Source organism: Rhinopithecus bieti, unplaced genomic scaffold (assembly GCF_001698545.2).
Source record: "Rhinopithecus bieti isolate Rb0 unplaced genomic scaffold, ASM169854v2 scaffold_43555, whole genome shotgun sequence".
Taxonomy (NCBI): Eukaryota; Metazoa; Chordata; class Mammalia; order Primates; family Cercopithecidae; genus Rhinopithecus; species Rhinopithecus bieti.
This window is the reverse complement of record NW_016817848.1, coordinates 812,077-829,861: the sequence shown is the minus strand read 5'-3', so window position 1 is coordinate 829,861 and position 17,785 is coordinate 812,077. Positions and strand designations below refer to the sequence as shown.

The following is a 17,785-nucleotide window of genomic DNA, read 5'->3' as shown; positions in this document are numbered from 1 at the left end:
GGCCTGGGACTGAGCCCTGAGTGCCACCATCACTGCTGGGATGCAGAAATCATTCAGGTGGCTGCATGGAGGACAGAAGGCATGGTATCCCCACCCACAAATGGACCATGTGGATTCGTGATGCCCATGTGTTCTTCCAAATGGTGTCTGTAGCTCCCCATTCCCCTGCACCATCTCAGGGAGGAGAGCAGGTGGCCCCTCCCATCAAACAAAGAAAGCACATCTTGAGATTGAATTTTCCAATATTCAGGCAAGTGGGGGCTCAGAGCCAGAGTTCATTTGATTTACAAAAATACAGAAATGTGATATTTCTTGGAACCAGAGCAGAGGAAACACATATAAACACATTCACGATTTATTACATACACTTAAATCGTCTTTGTTCAGCTCAGGGGTGGGGTGGCTGGGAGCATGAACTTCAGATCCAGGAAGATGGGTTTGGATCCAGCCTCTGCCATTTGCTCTCTAGAATAATACTCAAAACATTTCACTCCTCCAAGCTTCAGTGTCCTTATAAAAAAATGGAGAAAACAATACTGGTCCCATGACATTGTGTGAAGATTGAATAATATGTAATAAGCCATATTAGAATTGCTTGTCAAGGTGTGTGGTGCATGATATGTGCTCAGTCAATAGCCTCTGTGTGTAGTAACAGCTCTGGTAGTAATTTTGCTAGCTGGGGGGATGGTAATAATTGTGACAGCAACAAGTATTTCATCCCCATTTTATAGATGAACACATAAGCTCAAGGAAAAAAAATCCCCAAGAGTCACCAGTTACCTTGCCTACCCCATGACACATCCTAAGACCTGACCCACGTTAATTTTAATGATTATCTGGGTGAATGGATTAATGAAAGGGAAAAGTGGAGCCAGTGGTGTGGGGGGAGGGGGTGGTGTGAATGCCTACTTAAGTCTAAAGTGGGGTGCAGAGTCGTTCATCAGCAGAAAGTTACTTGGATTACGTCTGCAGTGGGGGGCTCTACCCTAGAGGCCTAGGCCGGCTGTCTTCAGGTCAGGGGGCTGAGTTGGCATCCAAAGACTCAAAGGAATGAATTGTACATGTCAGTCACAGGGTTGGCTTGGACACCACCGTGCTGGGGCACCACTGGGCCCTCTGACCACCTGGAGGATCTGACCAGGCCTGCCACAGAGACCTCAGAGTGCCAGAGAATCTCCACTGCAGCCTTACCTCTGTACAGTCAGGGCTTCTTTGAAGTCTGCCTCTCTCTGTCATTATAATTGGCCAGGACTGCTCATCCTGATGGCACTGGGCAGGCAGTGGGCTGCAGAGGGAAAGCTAAGGGCATCAGGAGGCAGGCACTCTGTGTGACGTCAAAGGGTCCTTCTACTCCAAGACCTCACTGCTGCCATCTGTAAGTGAAGGAACTGGACCAGATGGGGAATAAGGAGGGCTCCATCTCATCCCGAAGGCCAAGCCTAGGAATTGCTGCCTGGGGTGCAGTGCTGGGAGGGTTTGCAAGGGGAGTGTCAAGGAAGGCCAGTGATTCTGGGGAAGAGTCAGGGCCCATCAGGGGAATGAAGTGGTTAAGGATGCCTTCAGCCCTAATAGCCACAAGTGAATTCTGTTGAAAAGGAGTTCCAGCATCTCAGAGACCAAGTGGATCCTGGGGATGGAAACCGAAGGCCAGACAGGATCCTCCCTGTCCCGTAGCATAAATGCTTCTTAGAACTCACAGATTGTCAGTCGGTTGTACAGGCAGGTCCTGTCATTCCACCGCCCGTCTGTGTACATCTCCACACATTGCTCTGTTCCCCGACCCGCGGGCTTCCCTGGGTACCAGTTGGTGTAGTTTACAGGGGTCCCGTCTGAGTAGCGGAAGTCTCCAGGGCTTGGACCCTCAGTCAGGCCCACATAGGCATACGTGTTGTACTTCTTCACGAAGCTTGCAATGGCCTCGTTTTCCTCTGGACTACTTGGGACAGCAATGCGGCCGCCTGCTTTGGGGCATGCCTTCCGAATGGCATCAAAAGTGATGGACCGTCCATTGGTGGAGAAGACCTTCTCTCCTACTGCCAGTATGGACCCCTGTAGACTAAGGGCTGGGAGCGGAGGAGTCCGGGTCAAGCCAGTGACTGCTTTGTCTCTAAGCCACCTCTCTCACCTGTGCTCTCTGCCACCGGACTTTCCCCAGCCTCTCCATCTCTGCCTCTCTGTGTCTTCTCTTCCTCTTCCAATTGCAATTTTCTAAATTCTCTTCTAGGCTCTCATTCATGTACTCATTCATCTATTTAACAATTACTTATTGCCAGAAATGGTGCAATTTTCTGGGATTCAATAGAAAGCAAGAATAGGCAAAGACCTTGCTTTCCTAAGTCATTAGGAGTGGATTGTGTACACTTCTGTCACCTCTGGGCCATTCCGAAATATCAGGAATCATCATTCCTTTCTGAAGACCTGAATGTCCACACACTTCTCTGCATCAAAAGGATATGACAATTGTAAATATATATGTACCCAACACCAGAACACCAAGGTAAAAGCAAATATTATTAGATGTAAAAGGAGAGACAGACTCCAATACAACAATAATTGGGGACTTCAACAGTTTACTGTCTGCATTGTTAGATCATTTAGACAGAACATCAACCAAAAAAAGTTGGTTTAAACTGTATTGCAGACCAAATGGACCTAATAGACATTTGCAGAACATTTCATCTGACAGCTACAGAATACCCATTCTTCTTATCAGCACATGGAACATTCTCTAGGATACACCGTTTTAGGCTACAAAGTAAGTATCAATGAATAAAAATATTAAAATGATATCAAGAACCTTTTCTGACCACAATGGAGTAGGAAGGAAATTTAAAAATTTCTCGAAACAAATGAAAATAGAAACACAACAAACCAAAACCTGTGGTAGACAACAAAAGCAGTAGTAACAGGGAAATTTATAACATTACATGCCTACATCAGAAAAGTAGAAAGATTTCAGATAAAAACCTAAAATTCATCTTAAGAAACTTGAAAAGCAAGAAAAAAGCCAAACCCCAAATTAGTAGAAAGAGAGAAATTTTTAAATTTGGAGCAGAGGCTGGGTGCAGTTGCTCACACCTGTAATCCCAGCACTTTGGGAGGTAGAGGTGAGTGGATCACCTGACGTCAGGAGTTTGAGACCAGTCTGACCATGTTGAAACCCCACAGCTACTAAAAATACAAAAAAATTAGCTGGACGTGGTGGTGGACGCCTGTAATCCCAGCTACTCAGGAGGCTGAGGCAGGAGAATTGCTTGAACACGGTAAGCAGAGGTTACTGTGAACTAAGATCGCACCATTGTACTCTAGTCTGGGCAACAGAGTGAGACTCTGTCTCAAAAAGAAAAAAAAATGTGCGGAAATAAGCAAAAAGTATACTAAAAAAGCAGCACAAAATACCAACAAAATGAAAAGTTGGGGAATTTTTTGTTTGTTTGTTTGAGACAAGATCTTGCTCTGTCACCCAGGATGGAGTGCAGTGGCATTATGTCCGGAATTGGTGGGTTCTTGGTCTCGCTGACTTCAAGAATGAAGCCATGAACCCTCACGGTGAGTGTTACAGCTTTTAAAGATGGTGTGTCCAGAGTTTGTTCCTTCAGATGTTCAGATGTGCTCAGAGTTTCTTCCTTCTGGTGGGTTCGTGGTCTCACTGACTTCAGGAGTGAAGCTGCAGACCTCCGAGGTGAGTGTTAACAGCTCTTAAAGGCAGTGTCTGGAGTTGTTGGTTCCTTCAGGTGGGTTCGCAGTCTCGCTGGCCTCAGGAGTGAGGCTGCAGACCTTTGCAGTGAGTGTTACAGCTCATAAAGGCTGCACGGACCCAAAGAGTGAGCAGCAACAAGATTTATTGTGAAGAGCTAAAGAACAAACCTTCCACAGTGTGGAAAGGGGCCTGAATTGCCGCTACTGGCTGGGGCAGCCTGCTTGTATTCCCTTATCTGGCCCCACCCACATGCTGCTGATTGGTCCATTTTACAGAGAGCTGATTTGTCCGTTTTACAGAGAGCTGATTGGTCCGTTTTGGCAGAGTGCTGACTGGTGAGTTTATAATCCTGTAGTTAGACACAAAAGTTCTCCAAGTCCCCAGATTAGCTAGACACAGAGGCTGATTGGTGCATTTACAAACCTTTAGCTAGACACAGAGTGCTGATTGGTGCATTTACAAACTTTTAGCTAGACACAAGAGTGCTGACTAGTGCGTTTACAAACCTTTAGCTAGACAGAGAAGTTCTAGGAGCCCCTACCCATCCCAGAAGCCCAGCCAGCTTCACCTCTCACTGGCACTCTTCCCAGGACTTTGTGGCACCTAGCCCGGGCACACTGGCAGCCCAGAGGGAGCTCGTCCCTCCATCAAGCCCAGCCCATGCCCACCCGGAACCCGCGCCTGCCAGCACGCGCGGCGCGCAGCCCCGGCTCCCGCCTGTGCCTCTCCCTCCACACCTCCACACGAACAGAGGAAGCCAGCTCTGGCCTTGGCCAGCCCCAGAGAGGGGCCCCCACAGCGCAGCGGTGGGCTGAAAGGCTCCTGGAGCGCGGTTAGGGCAGACGTCGAGGCTGAGGAGGTGGCGAGAGCGAGCGAGGGCTGCTAACACATTGTCACCTCTCAGCATGATCATGGCTAACTGCAGCCTTCGACTCCTGTGCTCAAGTGATCCTCTTGACTCAGTAATTCTGAGTAGCTGGGACTACAGGCATGTGTCATCACACCAGGCTAAAATTTTTTTTTTTTAGCTTTTCAAAGATGAGTTTTTGCTGTATTTCCCAGGCTCGTTTCAAACTCCTGGCCTCAAGTGACCCTTCCGTTTCAGCCTCAGTGCTGGAATTACATGTATGAGCCACCATGCCTAGCTGAAAAGTTGGGTTTTTGAACAAATAAACATAATTGACAAACCATTAGCTAGAAAAGTAAGAAAAAAAGAGAAGACCTATATAAAAATCAGAAACAAGAAAGGAGACATTATATAACTGATATCACAGAAAGACAAAGGATCATTAAAGACCTTTATAAACAACTGTTTATAAACAAAAATAAATTATCTCACGCCAGGTAGACTGCCTTTTATCAATAAGACAAAAAAGAATAAATACTGGTGCGGGTACAGAGAAAAGGGAACTCTTACACACTTTTGGTGGAAATGGAAAGTACTACAGCCATTGTGGAGAACAAAATGAAGCTTTCTCGAAAACCTAAAACTAGAACTATCATATGATCTAGCAATCCCACTACTGGGTATTCAAAGAAAAGGAATCCAGTATGTTAAAGAGGTATCTGCCTTCCTGTGTTTATTGTAGAGCTATTCATAATAGCCAAGATATGGAATCAACCTAAGTGTCTATCAGTGAATGAATGAAATTTTTAAAAATGTAGTAACTAAACACAATGGAATACAGTTCATCCATAGGAAAGAATAAAATTCTGCCATTCATGGCAACATGGATGAACCATTATGTTAAGTGAAATACAGCCAGGAAAAGAAAATTAAACACAGCATGTTCTCACTCATTTGTGGATGCTAAGAAAACTTAGCTAATATCGTAGAAGTAAACACAGAACAGTAAGCAAACAGTAGAACAGAATGTATTAGAGGCTGGGAAGATTAAGGGGAATGAGAAATGGGAAAGGTGGGGCAATGGGTATAAAATTACAGTTAGATAGGAGAAATGAGTTGTAGCCTTCTTTAGCACTGTAGGGTGACCATAGCCAACCAAAAAATTACTGTATACTTGAGAGGATTTTGAATGTTATCAACACAAAACAATGATAAGTTTTTCAGGTGATGGATATGCTGCTTACCTTGATTTCATCATTGCGCATTACATACATGCATCAAAATAGTCCACTGTGCCCATACATATGCAAAATAATTGTGTCAAAAATAACATTTTTTAAATTAAAAAGAGAATAAAGAATACATTACCAGAAGTAAAAACAAACAAACTCCAAGAAAAGGCTATAGTTACGATTATATCCCTATGTGTCAATCTGAAAAGATGGCTGGGATATATAAAAGAAAACACTAATTGTAGAAGAGTATATGTAGTATGATCTTATTGGTGCAAGGTAAGAGAATGTGTGTTTGTGTGTCTGCACGTGTGTGTTCCTTAGCCTATTTCTTTGAAGACAGTTGCTGCTACTTGCCAGTTTCAATTCCTCCAAGGTACAGAATGGGAAAACCTCTCTCCCTCTCCTCAAAACCTCAGTAAAACATGATGTGTTTCTCTAGGGTTTGGAAAGTTCAAAATGTTCAGGGCAGAAAGAAGGGTGACAGGGCTGCAATGGCAAAATGAAAATAAAACAAGTAATGTGATTTTTAAGGCAAATTGGATGCTATTTCTAGGCAACAGAAAGATATTTATTGTGTTATTCTTTTTAAGAATAAAATGTCATTATTAGAGAGGCATCAATGTAATATATATGTGTGTAAATACACAGCACACAACATATGTGTGTGTACATATGTGTATAATGCATACACACATATTTGCTTAGTTTACTGGCAGCCTCAGGAAAGAAAAGCCTTAACTTCCATCCCCTTCATGTGACTGAGCTGTCCCTTAGATTCTGACATTATAAGTGATCTTGAAATATATCCATGATTAGTAAATTAATTTGTGCATTCCCTTGTCTTCAGGTACAGGTAGAATAAGCATGTTCCTCTGACTCTGGGAAGGTTCTAGCAGAGGACTGAGCTGGAAAAAGGATTTCTAGACAATTTTGGCAATCCATCTAATCCCTGTCAGCCTCAGTTGACTGAAGTATGGAATGGGGATTTACTCTCTGTACAGCTCATAGAGTGCTGTGATGATCCAAAGTGACAGAAAGAACCAGCAGTCACAAACAGCCTCCTCCTACTGCTAGCACCCATGGCAGCTGGAAAAGGGGTCAGGGGAAGGGTCCCCTGAGCACTAAGAGAGAGGCCTCAAATATGCAGAGAAGCCCATGCACTGTCCTTAGGGTATGTGCATGGCCTCCACTCTGCACCCCTTTGAAACAGGAGAGTCCCCTGATCCCCCTCACAGGATGCATGGCAGGGGTGTGGCTCACCTGTTTGGTTGCCCCACTGCTCAAACCCCTAGGGGGAGCATGCAGATGGGCAGGTGCAGAGGCTGGGGTGAGTGCTTTGTGGTCCAGCCCCACAGTAGTGTCTAGGGATGGGTGCCTGTAACCCTTGTGTTACAAAGCTCTTTCAGCTTTGCATACACAGGTGGCTTAAGTGTTAATCAGCTCAATGGACCCTCTGCCTTATCATAAGGGCAGAGGGCCAGTGTGACAGCTTTCTGTATCCCAAGCATTCACCCAGCATCCTGGAAGAATCAGATCACATGTGGGCTTGAAGGATGTGTGCAAGATTTTATTGAGTGGTGGAGGTGGCTCTCAGTGAGATGGATTGGGGGCCGGAAAGGGGAATGGAGTGGGAAGGTGATCTTCCCTTGGAGGCGGGCCACCCAGTAGCTGGTATCTTCTCTGATCACCTCTGTGCAAACTCCCCTCAGTGTTCAGATGTTCCTCCTCTTCTCTCTGTCTCTCTCTGCCACATCGTTCCACTGTCCATTTGCTTGTCTGCTGGTCTGCTGGTCTGCTTCTGGAGCCTGGGGTTCAGGGTTTATATGGTTGCAGGATAGGGGTCGTGGCAGGCCAAAAGGCAGCTTTTTGGTCATGAAAAGAGAAATGTCTTTTCCCATTTAGGGCCACGGGTCTTCAGGCTTGAGGGTGGGGCCTTTGTTGGGGAACCACCCTTTTTCTACCCAGTGTTTCACTGTCTCCCGTCACTATCATTTCCCCCCTCTGAAGAGGCACATCTGACTGCCATTAGAATATGGACGATGACCAGTCTTGGCCACTTCCTGCTGACAGGGGGAGTTGTTTTGGTGAAAATGTCAGTCAGATTCCTCCCAGAGGTCTATCTAAGGGTCCCTGGCAAAGGGGAGCCATCATCTGAGGCTCTGATTGCCTGAACATCTTGAGTTTGATGACCTCTAAGTGAGAGAGGAAAAAAGTTTTATAAGGTTAAATAAGCATGGGTTAAAAGTATGTATTATACAAGGAAAGAATCTAGTGCCAAAGACACAGAAATAAGAAGTAAAATGTACTAATTACCCTGAAAACACTATTGTACCCCATGGTATAGAAGAGAACAAAGGTAGGAACAGCAAGCATAGGCAAGACTATAAAGAGAACATACATGGAATGTTAATTAACACTTATCTTTTGTGATTTTTAGCTTGAATTTCCTGATCTCTTCACAATGGTATTTTGGGTGCTCTTCTAGCTTGAAAGAGGTGACTCTGTTGGCTTCCCAGGCCTTTCCTCATATACTGAATCCAAGAGTCTATTCTGGTGACCTTGACCTTCACCACTGTAGGAGTGGAAAGAAGTACAGTGCAAGGTCCCTCCCAACCAGGACATATTGAAGGAGAAAGGTAAAGAAGTACCTTTACCAGTACTAGGCCCCCTGGGTTGAATAGAGGTGGGCCTGGTTCACGGGACTGGGCCTTCAACAGTTGTTTCAGTTTCTGTTGGAAATGGACCAAAGAGGCTTGTGCTTAATTAAATCAGAGGTTTCTTGGTCTAGCAAGAAATCATTCGTGAGAAAAGACCATCCATACATAGTCTCAAAGGGACTCAAACCCAGCCTTGAAGAAGTGTTTCTGATACATAGCAGGACTATGGAAAGAAGAGTAGTCCAGGGGAGATGAGTCCCCTGAGACAGTTTCTTCAGGTGCCTTTTGATAATGTCATTTGTCTTTTCCACCTTTCCTGAGGATTGTGGTCTCCTCAGGAACTGTATTATATGCCTAGTGCCTTTGAGACCCCCCTGGGTGACAGCTGCCTTGAATGAGGGGCTATTATTGCTCTGGAGGTACTTAGGGAGTCCAAAGTGAGGAATTATCTCATTGATTAGTACTATTATCACCTCAGAGGCTTTCTCTGTCTGACGTGGAAATGCTTCTACTCAGTTAGTGAAGGTATCTATCCATACTAGAGGTACTGGATGCCCCTTGCCTTTGGCATATGGGTGAAATCCATTTGCCAGTCTTCCCCCAGGTAGCCTTGGAGAAGATGCTGTTAATTAAGGGGATTGTTTTTAAGGCAGGTCTTGCAAGCATTAACAACCTGTTTAACTGTTTGTATCAGGTTTTTATCTGAGAACAACTTGAGCCAGTTGATAGGTTTTATCTTTACCTAGGTGGAAGGCCTGGAGAAGGCTTTTAATAACTTTTCATTGGTTGCCAGCTGGTAGATAAAGCATACCATCCCAAGAGGTGGCCCATTCTATTTCCACAGGAGAGTATTGAGGTTTTATTTCTCTGATGGGGCCCTCCCAGATCAGTGGGGCTTCAAGTGGGTCAGAGACCTGGGGCCCCCTTGCTGCTGATTTAGCTGCTCAGTCTGCCAGCCTGTTTCTCTCAGCTATTTCATCCATCCCTCTTTGGTGGCCTTTACAATGTATTACTGCCACTTCCCATGGGAGGAAAACTGAATGAAATAGTCTATTAATTTCCTCATGGCATTTAATGATACCCATTAGCTGTGAGGAAGTTCCTCTCTTTCCAGATAGTGGCATGGGTAAGGAGAACTAGGAAAGGATACTTAGAATCAGTATAAATGTTAACTGTTTTTCCTTTGCTTAATTCGAGTGCTCTCATGAGGGTGATTAGTTTGACCAGTTGAGCACTTGTGCCAGAGGAGAGAGGTGTGCTCTCAACAATATAGTTCAGAGTAACTACTGCATACCCTGCTTTATGATTTCCTTTTTCAACAAAAGAACATCTGTCCATAAAATAATCCAGTCTGGATTTTAAGGGGTTTTCTTGAGGTCTCCTCTGGCCGCGTAAGTTTGTACTACTATTTATTCACAGTCATGTGAAGTTCCCCAGCTTCCTCTGGGAGGAAGGTGGCTGGATTTAGGGAGGGACAGGTTCTTAATTGGACTGAAGATCCTTCTAATAACAGAGCTTGATACCTGAGGAGGTGGTTGCCTGTTAGCCAGAGACTCCACTTAAAAGTATTTCTGCCACATTATGTGGGGTATAAATGGTTAAGTTATTACCCATGGTTAACTTAGTAGCCTCTGGTACCAGCAAGGCTACTGCTGCAATTGACCAGAGACAGGCCGGTCATCCTTTGGTTACCAAATCTAGCTCTTTACTCAGCCCACAGGCTGCTGGGCTGGACCCTGGGCCTGTGTTAGGACTCCCAGTGCCATTCTCTTTCTTTCTGATATATAAAGGTTAAACATTTTTCCTGTGGGGGGGGGACTAAGGGCTGGTGCCTTAAGCAAGGCTTGTTTTAGTTGGTCAAAGGCCTCTTTAGCCTCCAGTTCCCAAATTAGGCAGTGAGTATCAGCTGCTTGAGTCTCCTTTATTAGATGATAGAAGGGATGTGCTATTTCACTGTACCCAGATATCCACAGTCTGCAGAATCCTGTAATGTGTAAGAATCCCCTCAGTTGCTTGAGTGTTTGGGGAGGAGAAAGGAGGAGATAGATTTAATCCTTTCTTTGCCCAATGCCCTGGTCCCCTCTGACAAGACCAGGCTTAGGTACTTCACTGAAGTCTGACAGAGCTGAACTTCACATTTTGAAACATTATATCCTCTGTTAGCCAGGAAATTAAGAGGAGCCTTACTTCCCTCCTGAGAGATTTCCTCACTTGGAGTGCAGAAAAGAAGGTCATCCATGTATTGCAAAACTTTGACCTGAGGATAAAGGAACTTGGAGAGATCTCTCCATAATGCCTGCCCAAACAATTAGGGGCTGTCTTGGAATCCCTGAGGTAACACTGTCCAGGTTAACAGGGTGGTTTGGTTAGAGGGATCCTCAAACAAATTTGTTTGCATTGGATCCTCAATGCAAACAAATACTGGGAGTTGGGGTGTAATTGTATGCAGAAGAAGGCATCCTTTAGGTCCAGGAACCATTTAGTTCCCTCAGGTATTTGAGCTAGCAGGGTATACGGATTGGGAACTGTTGGGTGTATTGGAACCACAGCCTCATTACCAAGGAGGTGGTCCTGAACTAGTCTCTATTTCTAGTTGTGTTTTAGTACCCCAATATTGAGGTATTACAAGAGCTATTGCAGGGTTTGTGTGGGCCCTCCATCTTCAAGTTATCGATAATGACTTCTAGTCCTTTCCTAATCTCTAGTTTCAGGGGATAATGTTTCTGGTTAGGAAAGGAGGTGGGATCATTAAGATGGAACCAGACCGGTATGGTAGTTGTGGCTCTGCCAATCGTCTCTTGAGTTGCCCAAACTTCTGGGTTAATATTGGCCTCTACTAGGATTAGACAAAGAGTTTCCCTAGGGGCCATCAGAATGATTGTCCCCATATGGGCCAGAATATCCCTACCCAACAGAGAAGTTGGGCTTTCAGGCATAATTAGAAAAGCTTTGGTGAACAACCCCAGCTACAGCTAAGGGGTGGGAAAAAATATTGGGTTAAAGACCTTCCTGAGATGTCCCTCACAGTCATTCTAAGAGAGGAGAGGGGGCCTGGATTCAAGAGAACTGAGAGACCAGCCCCAGTGTCCAAAAGGAGGTCCACTTTCCTCCCTTCAATTTCCATGATTACCCGGGGCACCTGGATGGTAATGGTGGTCTGGACCACGGGAGTCAGGAGAGGAGCCCGGGACCTGTCAGTCCTGCTGCTGGACCATTTGGAAGAATAGCTCTGGACCTGGTGACCAGCATGCCAGAAACAGTCCACCCTCCAATGGTCCCCATGGCAGATTGGACAGGGTTGAAGTGGCTTCTTCATGCTGCCTGAGCAATTCTTCTTAAAATGCCCTGGTTTGCCACATCTGTAGCAATCAACAAGTGCACCCTGGGAGTTCTGGGGTTCGTGGGCTTGTCTGTTGGTCATTAAAGTCTCTGTTTCTTTCCTGTATTTCCTCTCTCTCTTGTGCCTACCTATCTCTAGCTTTGTAGCTTCTTTGTAGCTTCCTTCTGATATCAGGGGCTGCCTGAGTAATAAATTTATCCTTTCAGATTAGTTGTCCCTCAACTGAATCAGGGGATAGAGAGGTCTGCTTTACTATAGGGCCTCCCTTGGCCTTTCCAGGAAGGCAGTGGGATTTTCATCGAATCCCTTGTCAATCATGGATAATTTAATATAATTGAGAGACTTGGTCCTGGTCTTACATAAGCCCACCATTATGCACCTCTGAAAGTGTCTCCTCTTCCAGTCTTTCATTTTGTCATTGGGATACCATTTACGGTAATCTATTGATACTGCCTCTCTTCCAGTTGGATAATGTTTGCCCCCTTCCCTGACACTGTATGGGATACTAAGCTCATCCCCAAATCTCTCTGCTGCTTGCAGAGCAGGCTGCTTCTTAGTGCCTGTCAAGGTCTGGTTCAAAAGCACCATAACGTCTCTCCAGGAGAGATCAAATATTTGGGTGAAATTCTGGAAAGCCTCTATATATCTGTTGGGGTCATCTTAAAACTTCCCAAAATCCCCCTTAATTCACTTTAAGTCCTGTAGGGAGGAGGGGACCTGGACCTTACTGGGCCCAAATTCACCAGGCATTGGTTTAATGGGCAAGAGTGAGGTTGGGGCTTTTGTAGGGTGAGGAATTTTAGGAGGGGGCAAGTGAGAGGCTGAAGCTGAATAGGAAGGTCGGGGTGAACCCAGAGGGGAAGAGCTGGGGGTGGGGGTGGCTTCTTTGCTTGGGGTGCTGCTGGGATTCATATCTTTAGTTTTCTAGGCTTGCCCCTTGCAGTCTTCCCTGAGATGGCAAACAAGATGGCTGGATCAATCCTACACTGTCAGCAAAGGTCTAGATTGCTTTGCAAGGTATAAAAAACCTACACATGTGGGACCTCAGACCATCTATCCTCATGTGTACAGAAAAAGTCTGACTGCTGGATAGTATTGAAATGTATGGTTCCTTCCTGAGGCCCACCCAGTCCTTCATAATTTGGCCAAACCTTTGTGTAGAGGGTTATGAGGCATTTTTCTTCCAGATTAAGAGAGTCAAAGCAGTCCCATTGGTTCTGGATACACTCCAGAGGGGTATAAGCTGGGGATGGTGAAGAGAGATGGACGCCTATTCTGAAAGACAGAGAATAGAGGCATCCCTCATTCCCTTCTTTCTTTCAGTGAAAACTCAGGGTGTGACGGATAGAGAAAGTGAGTGTCCTTCCTTTCTCTTCCATCTTTTTGTTCCTGAGCCCTGGTGACCTTGGCAGGTGCCACTCATGATTACCAATGTGGCATGCACCCATGAAGCAGAAAAGGCCTAGATAATAGGAATTATTCGCCCTCACTTATGCCTCCATCTTCCCCTGCTGTCAACAACCTTTGAGTTCCCTGGGCCTCATTTATGCCATGAAGCATGGCCTCCTTCCATGGGTGGGGATTTAGTGTGCAGGAATTGGTCCTGCCCATTTACATTGTGCCTGATGCCTGGCTTTGGATCCCTCAGATCTGGTTTTCCTTTCTAGGGCTTCAGCCTGAAGTCTGGAATCACGTTTGGGACTAACAAGTATTTCAAGAGGCTGCACGTATCTGTTTAGATTGTTTCAAATGAGCTCTGCCAAGTGTGCTGGTATCATCCAGCAGGGCCTGCTCATCTGTTATTTTCCCTTTCAGCAGCAGAGTGCTGGGAGGGGGAACCCTCTCGCTTAGAAAAGGAAAAGAAAAAAACCAAAAACCCAAAACAGTGTAAGGGGAGAGAGGGGAAGGTACTGGGGGAATGTTAGAAACAAATTTTCAATGCCGCTAAAGAAATAGCACTCGAACACAAATTTTCTCAGCAAGGCAAATTTGCTTCTGCAGGAGGGTGTGTCTCGCATATGGAGCAATGGTGAGAGCACCCAGAACAAAGGAAAGAAGGGGTTTTTATTATCTCTTAATGCAGCTTGTCCCTGTAACTGTACCCTGCCTCCATTGGCTGGAGTTGGACTGCACAATCTAAGCTGAACCCGGTTGGCTAACTTGAAAAGTGCAGGAATGTGGTTACCCTGGTGGGTAAGCAGGAAGATCAGTTTCAGCAGGAGAAGCCTTTGCGATGGGAGGGGTAATTCACAGAGTGGGTAGCAGATGTTAAATGTGCACTCTATAGATAAGGACTGGTGGGAAGGTTGTTTACCAGGGCCGGGGGAACACAGAGAGTAAAGAAGTCTGGCCTTGAAAGCAGAGAGCAAAGGACAAGGAAATTTAAGCAAGCTAAACCTTTGAAGAAGAATTTCCTACTGTATTTAACAGGGAAGAACCCCTTGCTCAGCGCAAATTTTTTCCTTTGATCATTGTATCTTTCCCCAGGATCGAACCGGGCTGAACTCCTTGGCCAGAGGAGGGAAAGTTCCATTGGCGTGGCAGCCAAGAAGTGCTGGCTGGCCTTCCCAGCAGGGCCCCTGGCAGGAGCCACTGTTTTTCCCACCCCTTGTGGCCACTGGGCATGGCTTTTGCATGCTGTGGACATTCCTATGTGCCCGAGCCAGGAGGGGAGCGAGTATGAGAAGGGGGGCAGTGTACCATGAGCAACTGCGGCTGTCAGGGTGGATGTGGGCATCAGCACATTCGAGAAAAAACAAAAACCACATTGTTCTGATTTGCACCTTTGATGGCTAAGCCAAACATTCATTCTGTTTAACAGTATAGCCACAGCCTGTAGCAAAACTCTTAACATTATAAAGGAAGAAATAAGAGCCATTTCAAACTGTGAAAGAAGTAAAGACACCAAGGGAAGTCTGTGGGTCTTGGCCAAGGGAGTTCAGTCTTGGGGCCTTCCAGCAAAAATGCCTTTGGTTGTCTGAGGGTTTTACTCCAGTCCAATGTGGCAGCCAGACCCCTGTGAAGGGAAACAGAGCAGGAAAGAGAGAGGTGGCAGGGCCCTGGAAAAGATACAGATCTGACAGTTTCATATCTGTACTCACCCTCCTGATGAATATCCCAGACAGGCTCCAGCTGAAACGGAAGAGCTCCCTTATCCCTCTTGCAGGACACACAATAGGGGTGTGGCTTGCCTGTTCAGTCACCCCACTGCTCAAACCCCCAGGGGAGCATGCAGATGGGCAGGTTACAGAGGCCAGGGTGAGTGCTTTGGGCTTCGGCCCTGTGGTAGTATCTGGGGGTGGGTGCCTGCAATCCCCATGTTACAAGCTCTTTCAGCTTTCCCGTCCACAGACATCTTGAGTGTTAATCAGCTCAGTGGACCCTCTGCTGTATCACAAAGGCAGGGGGCCAGTGTGACAGCTTTCTGTAACCTGAGCTCTCACCCCCAGCATCCCAGAAGAATCAGATCACACACGGGCTCAGAAGATGAGTGCAAGGTTTTATTGAGTGGTGAAGGTGGCTCTCAGGGAGATGGATAGGGAACTGGAAGGAGGAATGGAGTGGAAGGTGATCTTTCCCTGGAGTTGGGCCTCCCGGTAGCTGGACTCTTCTCCAATCGCCCCAAACTCTCCTCAGTGTTCAGCTGTCCCTCCTTTTTTTTCTCTCTCTCTCTGCCACATCATTTCGCTGTACGTCTGCTTGTCTGCTGGTCTGCTGGTCTGCTTCTGGTGCCTGGGGTTCAGGGTTTATATGAGTGCAGGACAGGGAGTCTGGGGGGCCAAAAGGCAACTTTTTGCTCACAAAAACAGAAATGTCTGTTCCCATTTAGGACCATGGGTGTTCAGGCTTGAGGGTGGGGCCTTTACTGGGAACCACACTTCCACCCAGTGTTTCCCTGTCTCCTGTCCATATCACCTTCAGTCTTACCTTGCCCACGTGGGAAAGCATCATCTTCCTGGTTTCAGTCATACTGGATGAGGCGGGAGTCCTGCCACAGGCAGTGGGACTCCAAGTGCAATGCGACTCTGGACTCTGAGGTGGCTTGGCATGGGCGCCCAAGGACTGGCTGTGTGAAGAGGATGTCCCTGCAGAGGGAGGAAACCCAACGTGGAGGGTGAGGCCCCGAGGAGAGTGAGAAAGATACTGAAGGAGAGCGGACCGGCGGGGGCAGTGGAGCCTAAGCAGGGGGAGGAGGCTACGGACACAGATGAATGGCCTGGCGTGGGCACTCGGAACTCAGCAGGAACTACAGCAATTCTTAGAGCTAAGAGTGACACATTTGTGTTGGGAGGAGAACCATCTTCTTAACGACATTCTTTAGATTCACTGGTGCCATGTGCTGGTAAACTGTAGCTGTTTCAACATCAAACACACATAGTGCCCCCTGCAGCCCACAGGTGAGTGCTTGGCACTCCCTGACGGCCAGTGGTAGGCCTCATGCACGAGTCCATATTGCTACAAAGCAATCAATGGGCAACAGAGACAGTGTGATGAGGAATGGGATCTTTACAATAGTCCTAAAGTGTGTCCTCACAACATAGTCACTGATTGAAACCAGAAAAAGAATGTATTTATGGTGGCGAAGCGTGACACCCACCACCTTAATTCAATGATCAACACAAACATCATCAGTCTTGGGGCAAACTAAAGTCCCATGCTGCCCGGTAGAATGGGAGGAGCGCAGCGGGGTGTCTATGGTATTTCTGCCAAAGTTACAGAACCTGAATCTAATTGTGAGCCAATACATCGAAAAAAAAAAAAAAAACAGCAACAAACCAATAAAAAAAAAAACAAAAAAACAAAAAAACAAAGTGAGAGGCATTCTATACAGTCAGTCTCCTATGATCTTCACACTGTGTTCAGGTCATGAAGGTGGAGGGAAGGCAGAGGGACTTTGTGGGTTTCAGGACACTGGAGAAGCATGAAAAAGGAATACGGCACATGGCTCACAAATGGATCCTTTGCTATAAAGGACACTATTGGGGCATTGGGTACATTTTGCATAGGGCCTGAAGGCTACGTGGAGTTATTGTATCAGTGTTAATTTCTTGGTTATAATGTGAAAATGTCTTTGCGTGAGAAATACATTAAAGTATGGGGGTGTTAGGGTTTCATGTTGACAATCTACTCTCATAGGTTCAGGAAAAAAATATTTGTACCATGCCTGCAATTCTTCTGTAAATTTGATGTTTCAAGATAATAAAAACAAAAAGGAAACTGAGCCTCAAAATGTTACATAACCTGACCGAGTCCACATGGGTAATAAGTGACAGCTCTGGGTCAAAACTCAGGTGTGCCTTTTCCCTAAAGCCACGCCCTGCCCTGCCAACCACAAGGCCCTGCACATCCGAGTTGGCCTCTGTTCCTGCTCACCACCTGCAAAACAGGCCTGCCCCCCCACAGCCGAGTTGCTGGAGCTGCTCCCCATCTGCCCTTGCCCTGCTCTGACCTGGCTCCCCCATCTCACACCTGGCCCAGCACTCATCTCACCTTGTAGCAGGCAGCACTGGGGTAGCAGAAAGAGTCCATGCTGCAGATTGGCACTGGCTGGTTTCCTGCTCCCAGGAGTGGAGTCCATTGGCTGATCTCCTGCTGCCCGGAAGAGCTCCAGACTCCTCATGTGTTTGAGATTCATCAAACCAATTCCAAATAAACCAGGGGAGGTTTTCCTGTCTTGGTTCCCACTGTCACCACTTCCACAGTTGGAGATTCCCTCCTAATCCAGATGCTTGAACCAGGACTAGGACTTCATATATCACTGGGACACTTAGCATAATCACCATTGCAGGTTGCCAGACATCACCCAAAGATAGTTCTGCCAAAGACAGAAAGACGGAAACTGCAGATCTGCCATGACTTTCCAGGTGCTGCCCTGATTCCTCTAGCTGAACCTGCCAGAGCAGAGGGAAGCAGAACTTGAAGCATGTTTGCCTGTCATTCTGCCCATGTGCCCACCAATCCAGCTACAAGCTCCAGGGACATGGGCTAGGGGAGCTCGGGGCTCGG

At 46.4% G+C, this 17,785-nt stretch overlaps 1 protein-coding gene across 1 annotated transcript; it reads right to left on the bottom strand.

Moving 5' to 3' along the window:
- Positions 1-1,653: 1,653 nt before the first annotated feature.
- Positions 1,654-17,399, bottom strand: LOC108518081 (pulmonary surfactant-associated protein A-like). Its single transcript, XM_017856223.1, has 2 exons — positions 17,270-17,399; positions 1,654-2,063 (listed from the first exon to the last, which is right to left on the bottom strand). Exons 1-2 carry the CDS (start codon positions 17,397-17,399, stop codon positions 1,687-1,689), a joined length of 507 nt encoding a protein of 168 aa, XP_017711712.1. The 3' UTR covers positions 1,654-1,686.
- Between the last annotated feature and the right edge of the window lie 386 nt (positions 17,400-17,785).

What these genes read in the sequence shown, in the direction of transcription:
- LOC108518081 (XM_017856223.1), bottom strand. Translation starts at nt 17,399, where the DNA reads ATGAGGAGTCTGGAGCTCTTCCGGGCAGCAGGAGATCAGCCAATGGAC. An exon ending in CCAGTGCTGCCTGCTACAAG is followed by an intron (nt 2,064 to 17,269) that starts GTGAGATGAGTG and finishes CTCCGCTCCCAG; the next exon opens with CCCTTAGTCTACAGGGGTCC.